This window comes from Lynx canadensis, chromosome D4 (assembly GCF_007474595.2).
Source record: "Lynx canadensis isolate LIC74 chromosome D4, mLynCan4.pri.v2, whole genome shotgun sequence".
Taxonomy (NCBI): Eukaryota; Metazoa; Chordata; class Mammalia; order Carnivora; family Felidae; genus Lynx; species Lynx canadensis.
In genome coordinates this window covers 92643895-92656551 of record NC_044315.2, presented here as the reverse complement: position 1 = coordinate 92656551, position 12657 = coordinate 92643895, and the positions used below count along the sequence as shown (strand labels likewise).

Here is a 12657-nt window from a genome sequence, read left to right as displayed (position 1 = left end):
CGTCCTGAGTTCCATGTAATTCGAGACTCCGGAAAGATGTGGCCTGTGATTCGGGAAGGTCCCGTGACTCCCGTTCCCATCCACGGCCTCGGGACCGGAGTTGGTTTCAGGGGAGCCACGTAAGCGGAACAGGACTTGGCCATCGATTGCGAAAGACGGCTGTGGTTTTTTCCACTCTGTCCTCTGCGTCGTGTCAATACTGGTAAACCTTGGGCACCTGGGGGGCTCGGTCGGGTGAGTGTCCAACTCTTGACTTCGGCTCAGGTCGTGGTCTGAAGGTTCACGGGTTTGAGCTCCGAGTCGGGCTCTGTGCTGACTGCGCGGAGCCTGCTTGGGGTTCGCTCTCGCCCTCTCTCTGCCCCTCCGCCACCCCCCACACGTGCGCGCTGTCTCTCTCTCTCTGTCAAAGTAAAGAAACTAAAAAAATACGTACTGGTAAATCTTTTTTATAACTGTGGGGGAGACAGGCGTGTATTTTTTAAAGTCGAGGAGACTTTTAATCCTCTGCCACTTCTTTTTTTTTTTTTTTTTTAATGTTTATTTCTGAGACAGAGCATGAGCGGAGGAGGGGCAGAGAGAGAGGGAGACACAGAATCTGAAGCAGGCTCCAGGCTCGGAGCCGTGAGCACAGAGCCCGACGCGGGGCTCGAACTCACAAGCCGCGAGATTGTGACCTGAGCCCAAGTCGGTCACTCCACCGACTGAGCCCCCCAGGAGCCCCAAAAGGTGTGTATTTTTAAGCACAAGTGGCATTCTCGCTCCTTCCGGGCATATTGCTAATGTAACCTCTGAAGTTTAGGGTCATAGTTAGAATCCAGAACAAACCTGTGACATGATTTGTAACCAGGTCACTGGTTCAGGCCAGTGGTGTCACATCCGAACACGAGGCAGCAAAGAGCCCCGTCGGTGTCTCGGGGACCGCCGTGCGTCCCCACTGAGAAGTCATTGGACTGCAGGACACCGTGAGGGGGACCGGCCCATCCCCCAGGGCAGCCAGTGTGTGGGGCGCCTGGGTCTCCACCTGGGCTTTGTCTCCCCGCGACCTACGTGCAGTCCCCTCAGGAGCCAGTTGGCTGTATAACCGGAACCCTAGGGAAAGGGATCAGATGTTTGTGTTTTTTCTTTTTTTTAAATTTATTTAAAAGTTTATTTATTTTGAGAGAGAGAGAGAGAGAGAGCGAGCAAGTGAGCACTGGGGAGGGGCAGAGAAAGAGGGAGAGAGGGAGAGCCCTTTCAGGACAGAGCCTGATGTGGGGCTCGAACTCACGAACCGCAAGATCGTGACCTGAGCTGAAACCAAGAGTCAGATGCTTAACCAACTGAGCCGCCCAGGTGCCCCAGGATCAAATGTCTCAAAGAGAGAACCTCACTTTTTGGAGGATGTCAAAGTTGTGCCTTTGAGGCTGGTGACCACTGGGCCCAGCCGAGCACCTGTCTCCCTGTGTGTACCTCGCCTCAGGGTCGCCGTGAGCTAGGTTCCTCTGTACAGCCGTGTCCCGCCCATAAGCGAAGCAGGGATGAGATGGGGCACCCCGTCTGGCTGCAGCCCTCAGGGGTTCGTGCGTTCAGCGGGCCATCAGTAGGAAGGAGGGCGGCCAGGGGTCCCCCGCCTCCTGGTGGGAGCGCGCGTCGCCACCTAGGAAGCCGTCTCCCCAAAGGTGTGCAGGTTTCAGAAGATCCAGGGGGAGGGGGTGCAGCCACACAGCCCGATGGTGGGAGCCGCAGGACAGAGGACCTTCAATGGGTCTTCAACGAGGGTGTGCGGGGTTCGCGGAGCAGTGGGTGAGACACCTGCCGCTCGGAGGCGCCCCGTCAGACTCTCACGGGGCAAAGGGAGCAGTTAGGGAGCCGTGAGCCCGGAGTAGAGCGCGTGTCTGTGTGACTCGGGGTGGCCGGGGCCGCTGCTGGCCATGACCCGGCAGCGGGGCCTGGCGGGAGCAGATGGCCGTCGATGCTGAGCTGAGGGTCGTGGCGTTGCCGTGGCGTCACCTCGGTGGCATGCACGTGCAGGACTTTCCGTAACAGACGGGAAAGGGGGAAGCACTTCCTAGAGAGACGGCCGGTCCCGCGCTGGGGGCCTGTCTCTCACTGGAGCGCGTGCCTGGGAGTGTTGGCACGAAACGTCCCGGACCCGGTCTGCGTCCTCCGCGGGTGCACCTGCTGCCTCTGTGCGTCTGGGATGTGCCCGGTTAGGAGCAGGAGCGGTTTGCCGCGTGGTCGGGGACGGTGGCCGCGCGGATGCGGGCCAGACCGCCACACCGAAGGTCGCGTTCCTGCTTTTCAGACTGGGCTGCTGCCATCCGGGTCGCCGCCCTGGACTGCGCGGAGGAGGAGAATCACGAGGTGTGCCGAGCCTACGACGTCCACTTCTATCCCACCTTCCGGGTGAGCACCGCCCTGCCTTCCGTGGGCGGGCCGGCTCCCCGGCCGCCCTCTGTCCTCCCTCCCCGCGATCACCGTGGGGGAAGCCGCGGCACTCTGGCAGGCGCGGGCCTGTGGCTTCAGCTGAGAGGAGCTCGTTGGCCCGGGGCCCCCTCTTGTGCTCCGCCCCTTGTGGGCCCCGGGCCCCCACTGGTGCCCCGCGGGAACGGGGGAGGCGGGGTCTGCCGACCCGGTGGGCACGGGGGTGCTCGGGAGCTGCCGTCGCAGCTCGGGGGGGGGGCAGGTCTCTCCACCCCCTCGCGTCCGTGTCCAGCCGGGCCTTTCCCGCCTGCACGGGGCCGGGCCAGGTTGTCCCAGTGACGCCTGGAGACCCACAGGCGGGTCTTACCCGTTTCTTCCACTGGGGGCGGAGGGTGAAGGGATCCCTTGCAGGTGTGAAGGGGCGTGGCCCTTGCCGGCACGCGAGTGGGAGTGCGTGGGGAGGTATTTACTGCCCAGAACACTCACGGTGCCTTCAGAAGTCCCCTCCGAGGGAGCTTTGTGTCCCCTCCACTCCCGCTCGGCGCTCGAGCCCTGTGCCCTGTGTGGCCTGGCGCCCCCGCCCCGTCGCGTCTCGTGAGCCCTGCGGAGCACGTCCCCTGCGCTCTCGCCTGTTTCGTTTTGTTCTCGCTGCACACGTGCAGCGTCGCGCTGGGTGTGAGCTGGGCCTTGTCTCTTGTGAACAGGGTGCGGCCCGGAGCACCCCCACTGCGGGTGTGGCGGAGGCTCGTCGGCCTTAGTCACCTGGGAACGTGCCCGCCCCCACCCCGGGTGCCGGTGGCACCGCTGGCACTCGGCCTGTTCCGGGCGAGGCTGCTGGGAGCGCTCGCTCGTGTCTGACCCATGACCACGGCCACGTCTTCTGTTCACGGGCCCGGTGTCCCCCCTTCTTCTTCTTTTTTATTTATTTTTTATTTTTTTAATATTTATTTTTGAGAGAGCACGAGCAGGGGAGGGGGAGAGAGAGGATCCCAAGCCGGCTGCGCGCTGTGAGTGCAGAGCCCGATGTGGGGCTCGAACCCATGAAACCGTGAGATCGTGACCTGAGCCGAAACGGAGTCGGACACTCAGCTGACTGAGCCACCCAGGCGCCCCGATACTAACATTTTTGTTCCAGTTGTGAGAACTGGAAATGTCTTCACCCGGTTTGTGACGGTCTTCTCACTGTCTTTGGTGTCTCTTTTAGTAAAAAAGCTTTTCTTCTGCTCAGAGACATAGCATCTGGCACTCTCCTGTAAGTCCTTTGCGTCTTAGAGCGTTAGAGCCAACTCTTGGGATGCGCGTTTGATTCCACGAGTCAGGGAAAGTGCCTGTTGAGCCCTCTGGCCTCTAGCCCCGTTGGGTCAGAGAATGTAAACAGCAGAACTGTGGTCAGTCCTCACCCCACACAGGGTGAGTCTGGTCGGAAACACTGACATCCACAGACACACATAGAAGCACGTGGTTCGCTATCGCTTAACGTCATCTCAAGCAGATGAACTAAAGCTTTAAGATGATGGTCGCTCTCCAGGGACGCCTGGGTGGCTCAGTCGGTTAGGCGACCGACTTCACCTCAGGTCACGATCTCACGGTCCGTGAGTTCGAGCCCCGCGTCGGGCCCTGTGCTGTCAGCGCAGAGCCTGGAGCCTGTTTCCGGTTCTGTGTCTCCCTCTCTCTCTGCCCCCACCCTGCTCTCGTTCTGTCTCTCTCAAAAATGAATAAGTGTTAAAAAAAAAATTTTTTTTAAAGCTGATGGTCATTCCCTTGCTTAAATATTTGCACAGACACCAGATGAGGCTCTTTCTTACTTGTCCTGTTTTTCCTCTTAGTATTTCAAGGCATTTACAAAGGAGTTTATAACTGGAGAAAATTTTAAAGGTAAGGATGTAAGCTTTCTATTTCACTCTCTCAGCATCGCTGCCTAAAGCCGTTAAAGCGGGGGTGGTTTCAGGGCACAGCGAGCCCCTACTGGGGTCTGTCTGCCCGTCCCCCCTCCCCCCACTCCGACACCCCCCCCCCCACACACACACACACCCGCATCAGTCCTGTCCGACCTGCCTTTCCTTGGAGGGTTCCAACGTGCATCCTGTCAGCGAGAATTTTATGCTTTGCCTTGGCCCATTCGGTGGTGGAATTTTTGTTTTTAAGTGAACTTTTTTATTCACAAGGCATTTGGAGAAGTGCACAGATCACACACAAATGCTCACCTCACGTGTTTTATGAGACAGCCACCCAGGTAGCCAGCGCCCAGGTCAGGCTCCAGCACGTGACCGGCCCGTCCCCGGGCGGCAGCGGCTCACGTCAGAGGTCACTGTGCCCGTTGGGAGCGTGGCGTAGGTGGGGCTGAGGCGCGCCCGGCCGCTTCGCCTCCACGCTGTGGGTGGGGGATTCGCCCCTGTTGCCCATCGGCTCCCACATGGGTCTCCGTGCCGTCTCCTGATGTGCGAGCCCACTGCGGTCTCTGGGCGGCCACCGGCGAGCCCCTCTGCGCGCCCTGGGGGGCCCTGGGGTGGGCGGCGGTGATGCGGTGTGGTTCCCCACAGGGCCCGACCGAGAGCTACAGACGGTGAGGCGGACGATGATCGACTTCCTGCAGAACCACACGGACGGACACAGGCCCCCTGCCTGCCCGCCTCTGGGGCCCGTCCGGTGCGTACTTGTGCGTAAACGGGGGCGTTGGGGGTCGAGAGTAATTGTGCAGAGTGCGGGTCTGCACGAGTGACGCGGCCCTGGCACACGACGGCCCGCTCACTGCTCTTGAAGGCACTGAAAGCCTCTTTTTTCCCCTAAAAGGCCCAGTGACATCCTTTCGCTCCTGGACAGCCGCGATGGCCGTTACGTGGCCATCCTGTTCGAGAGCAACAGCTCCTATGTTGGACGGGAGGTAACTGCGTCTGTCGCGTCTGTCTTTCCCCGTGGCACCTCGTGCTGTGATCCGGCCGCTCTGTGGGAATGCCCGTGGCCTCTGCTCGGTGCTGTTCCCGTTAGTCCTTGTTGATTCCTGGAATGCAGGCGCGGCGTGGGAGGGCGGCCCCTCCGCACCCGTTCCCAGGACACGCTGCCTTTTTCCTTGAGGCCCTTTATTTCTTATGCGCTGCCATCAAGATTTTTTCTTGGCTGTGTCGTGCACGCCCACTTGTTTTCCCAAATCCAAGACTCTAAAACGTCATTCCCGTCGTGGACCTTTTCTGCTCTGGTCTCTCACGTGCGGCTCTGAAGCCTTCGCCGCCGGCCCCAGACACACGGTGGGGGGGGGGGACAGGAAACCCTCACCTCCCAGCCGTGCCACCCCCCTCCGCGGGCTCTGGAAACGGGGCGGGAGACCACGTGCTCCCCGCGGGAGCTCCCGTTGACATGCACTCGGGCCAAGGCTGCGGACGTTAGCGATCGCCCGCCTCGCCGCCCCTCCTCCCCGTGCCCTCCGAGTCTGGTGGCGACACGACTCGGTGCCACCTTCTCTGGGCCGGCTGGGACTCCCGGTGGGGGGGCCGGAGCAGCCACTGGCCGCCGCACGGCATCCTCGTGTGCCGCCCCCACGCCGTCCCCAGGCTGCCTCTCTCACCGGCGCTCTTAGGCTCCCCCACATCCCGCACGCAGGCCCGAGCGGGGACCACCCCCCCTGGGGCAGGCGGCCCGGCCTCTCCCCGGAGGGCCGCCTGCCGCTGGGCTCGAGCGTGGCCAGCTCCAGCAGACGCACTCGGCTCACCGGAGTCCGGTGACTGCCGCACTGCGTGAAGCGCCCCGTTCAGGACACGCTGGTTCTGTGGCTGAGAGGCCAGGGATGCCGCTTCTGCACCTGATTGTGGTGGCACATGCCAGGCCCGAGGGGCGCCTTTCACGCCGTCCGGCCCCCGACTTGCCCTCCTGGGGTCCTTCTGCTGCCACATCCCCGTCGCCGTGCCTTCGGCCTGAGCAGGATGGGACAGGGGCAGGTCGAGGGAGGCACCGGCCCGCCGGAAGCCTGCCGGCACTTCAGGGGGCCGCCGTCCCGGGATGAGGTTGGCCTCCTGGTGCGCGGCCCCCTGTGTCGAGGGAAGCTCCGGGCCGGGGCCGCAGCCCCGTCTCCCTAAGTGGGGGTGAGTGTGCTCGTCCCCTGGACGCCACTCCTGTGGAGGACGTGCTGGCCCAGGAGGCCCAGGGCGAGTTCTCGGGCAGACATTTTCTTTAGAGTCCGTGAGCTTGCTGAGCGGGGCTGCCCTGCCCTGAGAGCGCAGTGAAAATGAAGATGAGCCTGGCTCAGAGAGCAGATAAATACGGATTTATTCTGAATGACGTTGTTGGTGATTTCTGCGCTCACGCTGCCTTCGTACTTGGTCAAGGCGGCGTTTCCTGAGACGCGGCCGTCCACAGCCCGGTGACGCTATCTTCTCCTTGCCCAGGTGATCCTAGACCTGCTTCCGTACGAGAACATCGTGGTGAAGAGAGCGCTGGACACAGACAAAGCCTTCCTGGAGAAACTTGGGGTCTCTTCCGTTCCCGCCTGTTACTTGATTTACCCAAACGGGTCACACGGATTAATTAACATGTAAGTGTAGTCCGGTCTCAGGAGCGTTTGTGACGCCGGGTGGGATCTGGGGAACGCTTCCAAGCGTGGGGGCCTCCCCTGGGCGAGTTGCCACGCACTCCTCACGGCTGCGACCACGGAGCCCATCCGCACGCCGTCTGCCTGCACCGGGCCCACTGAGCCGCAGACAGCCTCAGGCGGGGTCGGGAAGGTCACAGGTGAGCAGCCGAGCCGACTCCAGGGGCCTGTGGTGGCCTCCCCGGCCCCAGCCTCCTGTGGGTGTGGGTGCCGAGGACCTGCCGGACCCCACCCAGCCTGTGCGGACCGAGCGGTTCCCGCGGGGTCTCCGTGGGCCGCTTCCTCCGCCCTGGGGCTCCGGGTTCAGCTTCTGAGAGGCGGCCTCCCCGGAGCCTCAAACCCCAGGCCCTTGGGTGTGCTTCTGTTCTCAATAACCGGAAGTCAGGGAGGGATGGCGGCCTCTGTGGAGCGGGTCATCTGCTGTCAGGCTCCCGTGAGCGAGGTCCTCGGGCCGCTCCAAGCACCCGGGCCCACACACTGGGGGCTCCGGCCTGCGGCGGGGGCGGCCAGGGCCAGGCCCACAGCAGATGTCGCCCTCGACGGGCTTTCCCTCAACAAAATGCCATTATTTTTTTGAAGAAAAACGCTCGTTTTGTATGAAAGCGTCGCCTGTACGACTCGTTCGTGTCGAATGACTTGAGAGTTTTACCTTCTCTCTTTGGGAACGAGAATGAGCCCTCGATGCTGTTGATGACCCACAGCCACTGTGGAGATGTCCTAATGGCCGTGACGCGTCCCCGGAGCGCATGCTCCTCCCCGTCCGTCGAGGGGCCCCACGGCCCCTGCCGCCCCCTGCCGCCCTGACTCCCGGGTGCCCCACTCGGAGGGCGTGCGGAAAACCCTCCCAGCTGGAGTCCAGCTGGTGCTGGCCGCTGCTCAGACCAGCCTTGCAAACTGTCCAGATGTCCCCACTGAACAGAAACGAATCGTCACACTGCAGCTACAACCCGGTCATCTGTGGCTCTGTCTTCTCCGGGAGGGCCAGCTCCCCGACACCCTGGCATAGCCACCATCCCGGCCCTCCCCCCCCAGTCCCTGCTTCAGATGCCCAGAGAGCGGGCGGGCTGGGAGGTCCAGGCCACATGCCTGCATCTCGGAAGGAGAGCCCTTCTCGAGGCGCGGGGGAGGGGGGCCGCACAGGGGACCGGGTGCCCTAGTGCACAGCTCAGACACCTGCGGGTTGGCCAGGCCGGGAGGCACCCTGGCTCCGAGCCCACACCTTGTCCCCTTTCTCGCAGCGGAAAGCCTCTCCGGTCGTTTTTTTCCTCTTACTTGAAGTCGTTGCCAGATGTGAGGAAAAAAGTGCTTTCGGTGCCTGAAAGACCCAGCAAAGCAGAAACTCCTGAAATCGTGGTTTGGAGAGAATTTGACAGGCAGGTATTTCTCTCGGACCTGAGCTGCCCAGGGGCGCGCGTGGGCGCGGGCCCGGTGCAGACGCGGAGGGCTGCGGGCTGCGGGGCTCCTTTGCAGGCGGGATTCAGCGGAAGCACACCCCCCTGAGCCGTCAGCTGTGCGGGAACGACCAACATCGGCCTGTGGGGAGCGGGGGTCCCCGTGGGCTGGGAGCGAGGAGGGGGAGCGTTGGGCACGAGGGACGTGTCCTGACCCGACCGAACGCTGTCTCCCCTCAGGTCGAAGCTGTACACAGCTGACCTAGAGTCAGGGCTACACTACTTGCTGAGGGTCGAGCTGGCCGCCCACAAGTCCCTGGCGGGGGCCGAGCTACAGACGCTCAAGGACTTCGTCACTGTCCTCGCCAAGGTGCGTGGTGCCTGACCCGGGCCGTGGGGGGCCGGGCTCCGTGCCCTGGGATCCGCGGGGAGTGACGCTGGCCTCAGCTGGGGGACTGCTCTTTCCTCCCGCTGCACACGCCTGCCGGGTGCCCACCCAGTTCCGGGCCCCCAGACGTGACGGGGCCTCAGAAGGGGCCGGGACCGTGACGCGCCCGACAGGAGGCACTTTCGGGGGGCCGGTGGTGCTCGGGCAGGGAGGCAGGGCGGGCTGAGAGGAGAGAGGCTGCGGGGCCTGGGCGGGGAGGCCGCTCGGGAGCCATCCCTGTGTGCGGAGTGGGCCCCAGCGGCCGGGACCCGGAGCCGTGGTGGTGCACGTGTCAGTGGCCGCTGGGAGGTGAGGGGCCGTGCTGCCGGGACTCTTCGCTCCGGGGCAGAGAATCCAGGGCCTCCTGTCTCTTCCTTGGGTCAGAGCCTCGGGAAGCGGGAGGGCATCCCTCTCCCCTGGGGGGCGCCTGGGGCCCCTCTGCTCTCTCACCTTGGGAGGGCTTCTGTCACAGTGGCCTGGGGACAGAGCCCTTTGCTCCCGCATCTGGTGCCCAGCTCGCCTGTTGTCTAGAAGGTCAGGAAGCTTAGTTTTGAAGGACTTCTCTCGGGGTGCCCGGCTGGCTCGGTGGAGCACGTGACCCTGAGTTCGAGCCCTGTGCTGGGCGTAGAGATGACTGAAAAACGAAATCTTTAAAAATAAAAAAAATCAAGGACTCTTCCTGCTAAACGTCAGGTGCTCGGTACAGTGGTTCCTGGTCAACACTGTCGTAGACGCGGTTTGCTTGTGTCGTACGACTTCTGGGGTAAAGCGTAGGAGGCGGAGTTGATGGCGGACGGGACGGTGAGCCGCACAGCGTGTCTCCAAGGAAGAGACGGAGGCTGTATAGACGGGCGTGTGCCCCGCTGTGCCCATCAGAGTTCAGAGGCCGCGCCGGCCTCCTTCGCTTTCAGTGAGTCACAAACTGGCTGACTCCTCGCCCGCCACCTCCTCTGTGTCCTCGGCGTCAGGGAGGGGTAGAGCTCCGCAGCCCAGGAGGATCACAGATTACCCGGGCCGGTTCCTCTAAAGCTCGCCGAAAGCGGCAGTCCAGCGCTGGCGAGTTGGGAGCGGCACGTTGTCACCGGCGCAGGAAGTGGGGTTTTGCAGCCTGGACTGTCCTGTCCCTGCTGCAGCAAGTTTCCGCTCAGGTTTCTGAGCCAGTGGCCGCCTTTGTTTCGCACGCTTAGCAGGCGACACGTAGGGCAGGGCTGCACCACGGGGGTGGCCGAGCCGGTGGGCGAGGTGCAGGAGTCCGGGCGGGCGGGCCTGTGGGCCAGAAGCCTCTGCCTGTGATCCCTCCCGTCCCCTGCTCTGTGTTCTGGGAGCCCCCCACCCCAGTGCCGGGAGAAACCCGTGTCAGGCAGACGCCACCTGGTCCAGGTCCCCAGGGACGGCGCTGCCGTGGGAGGCGTCTTCCCGGACGACCTCTGAGCGCGGGTCCTTCCTTGCTCAGCTGTTCCCCGGCCGGGCGCCAGTCAGGAAGCTGCTGGAGACGCTGCAGGAGTGGCTGGCTAGCCTTCCCCTGGACAGGATCCCCTACAACGCCGTCCTCGACCTGGCCAACAACAAGATGCGGGTGAGCCCGGCCAGAGCTTAGGGCCCGCCCACTGCCGCCACCGTCTGGGTAGCCACCCCCCCACCCCGCGCTCTCCTCCCTCCGGGGCCCCACGCCCAGCCCCCAGCCCGGCGCGTGGGGAAGGAGGGAGCTGGGCTCGGGTGCCATGGCACAACGCCTCCCCTCACCGCGTGGGAACGCCGTGTCCCTCCGCGGTTTGCCGTGGTTCGTCCTGTTGCCGGGACGCTTTCTGTGCACCCCCCCACCCCCGCCCCCTGCCTGTGGCGCTGTCAGCTCACGGGTTGGCGGGAGGCAGGCCGCGACGGAACGGGCAGCTTGCTCGGGTGGTGCGGTGGTCGGGCTGGTGTGTTATTTCAGTTTTCAGCAAACTCCTAACTCCCGGCCAGAAGACACAAGGCCCGCGTGGACGTGGGGTGAATGCTTGAAGCTCCCGCTCGCTGCGGGCACGTGCCTCCCTATCCGTGGTGGCTGAGAATGTTCCACAGCTGGGCTTCTTAGTAGTCTTGGTGGGGGGGGCGGGGAGGGGCATCCTTCAGGCTTTTCTAGTGTTCTCGTTTGTCCGGACACAGAGGAGCCCTTCCCCCCTCCCCGAAGGCAGGGAGGAACAGGCCACACCGCCCTGTTTGGAGACCTCCTTTCGTGGTGTGGACACTGTGCTGTCTCACGTGTTTGCTGCTGAATTTAAACACACAACGTGCTCAGATGTGCAGTTGGTGAAGTTTTAATAAACATACAGTCTGTGTAACCACCACCCGATCAAAGCAGAGGACGCTCACCAACGGTCTTAATTTTTTAACTATTCAATTATCTCTTATTCTACCCGCCTCCCCCCCCCCCCCAGATTTCTGGAATATTCCTTATTAATCACATAAAGTGGGTTGGATGTCAAGGAAGCCGACCAGAGTCCAGGGGTTACACGTGTGCTCTCTGGAAACTGTTCCACACGTTGACCGTCCAAGCTGGGGCCCACCCAGAAGCACTGGATGGCACAGGTAAGCCGTCCCCGTGCCGGTGCCTGCCTGGCATCGTGAGAGGCTGTATGCAAGGCCACACGTCACCGGGGCTGTCCGGGGGTCCCCTGCTCCAGAGGGGGGTTGGGGATCTTCTCTCCACATCTTCTGCCCAGTCCCCGGGTGGGTGCTCGTTGCCCCAGAGACCAGCCTGTGCACGGCTGAGCCGCAGGAAATAAATCCGAGAGCGAGAGCACGCTGGCCAGGAATTCCTCTGCAGGGCAAACCCCTCATTTTTCTGCTTCAAAGAGGATGAGCGTCAGCGAAACCTATTTGGAGACGTGTGTTTGTTGTCTCTTGCTGGGTAACGACCCTGCTGCTTAGCAGCTTAGTTTCATCTCAGAGCGTCTGTGGGTCAGGAGCTCAGACGTGGTTTGGCTGGGGTCCTCTCCCTGGCCTGTGGGCCCAGTGTCGGCTCAGGCTGGGGTCTCACCTGAAGTCTCCACTCGGAAGGGACCCTTCCCCAGCTCGCTGGAGGGGTGGTGGCCGGTCCGGGGCCTCGCTCGTTCCTCACCGTGTGGCAGCTGGCCTCGTGGGCCGGCCAGGGGGAGAGGGCGCCCTCCTCAGCGTGGTGTCCATCCCGTCTGTGTTCCCTGGGTGGGCGGTGAGGCGCCAGCCCAGCCTGCCTGGGGGTGAGGGGCTGTGACGCCGCCCTGAGGCCGCCTGCACAAGAGGTTAGAAACCACAAAAGACTGACTTGGCTTGAATAACTTTGATTATCAGGAAAGCATGGTCGTGTTTTGTGCCCTGCACAAGACACCGAAAACTGGGCTGGGCTGTTTTATCCACCTTGGGCTGGGCTGCGTGTGCCCTTCCCCTGCGAAGCGGGCCGCTGGCGGCCATGGGGTCGATGGCCTGCCCTCTCTCTAGCTGTTGGTTCAGTGAGGCGGCTTCGCTGTTTGTATCGAGCAAAGGCTGTGACTCACACGCCCGACGCTCTTTCCAATGAGGCCGTAAACTTCTGGTTCTCTTTCACCGCGTGACAACCTAAAGCAAACGCTGGGGCTCGGAAGAAACACCCTTTTGTTTGCTTGGGATCCTGTGGCTCGGCAGCGTGGGCGGCCCCAGCTCCCGCGTGGGCCCCGCTCAGGAAGGACCTCGGGGCCCAGGCGAGCCGGCACAGGGCGTGGCTTCTGTCGCATCCTGTTGTCCCGCCCAGATCCACGGGGGGGGGGGGGGGGGGGGGGGGGAGTCCGCCCGGCGCCAGGGAGGCGGCAAAGTCAGGTTGCGGGGGGCGTGTGCGATCTTTGCGAACCCCTGCCACCCTGGCT

General features: G+C 62.9%; 1 protein-coding gene across 1 annotated transcript in view; it reads left to right on the top strand.

Moving 5' to 3' along the window:
* QSOX2 (quiescin sulfhydryl oxidase 2) overlaps positions 1-12657 on the top strand; it is a gene marked incomplete at its 5' end in the record, with an annotated part of 30313 nt that overhangs the window by 11736 nt on the left and 5920 nt on the right. Inside the window, 9 exons of the mRNA XM_030292869.1 lie at positions 2285-2385; positions 4230-4278; positions 4944-5049; positions 5194-5284; positions 6780-6925; positions 8221-8355; positions 8614-8743; positions 10254-10376; positions 11218-11368. Of these exons, the coding sequence (XP_030148729.1) occupies positions 2285-2385; positions 4230-4278; positions 4944-5049; positions 5194-5284; positions 6780-6925; positions 8221-8355; positions 8614-8743; positions 10254-10376; positions 11218-11368 (1032 nt within the window). The remainder of the gene's footprint in view (positions 1-2284; positions 2386-4229; positions 4279-4943; positions 5050-5193; positions 5285-6779; positions 6926-8220; positions 8356-8613; positions 8744-10253; positions 10377-11217; positions 11369-12657) is intronic.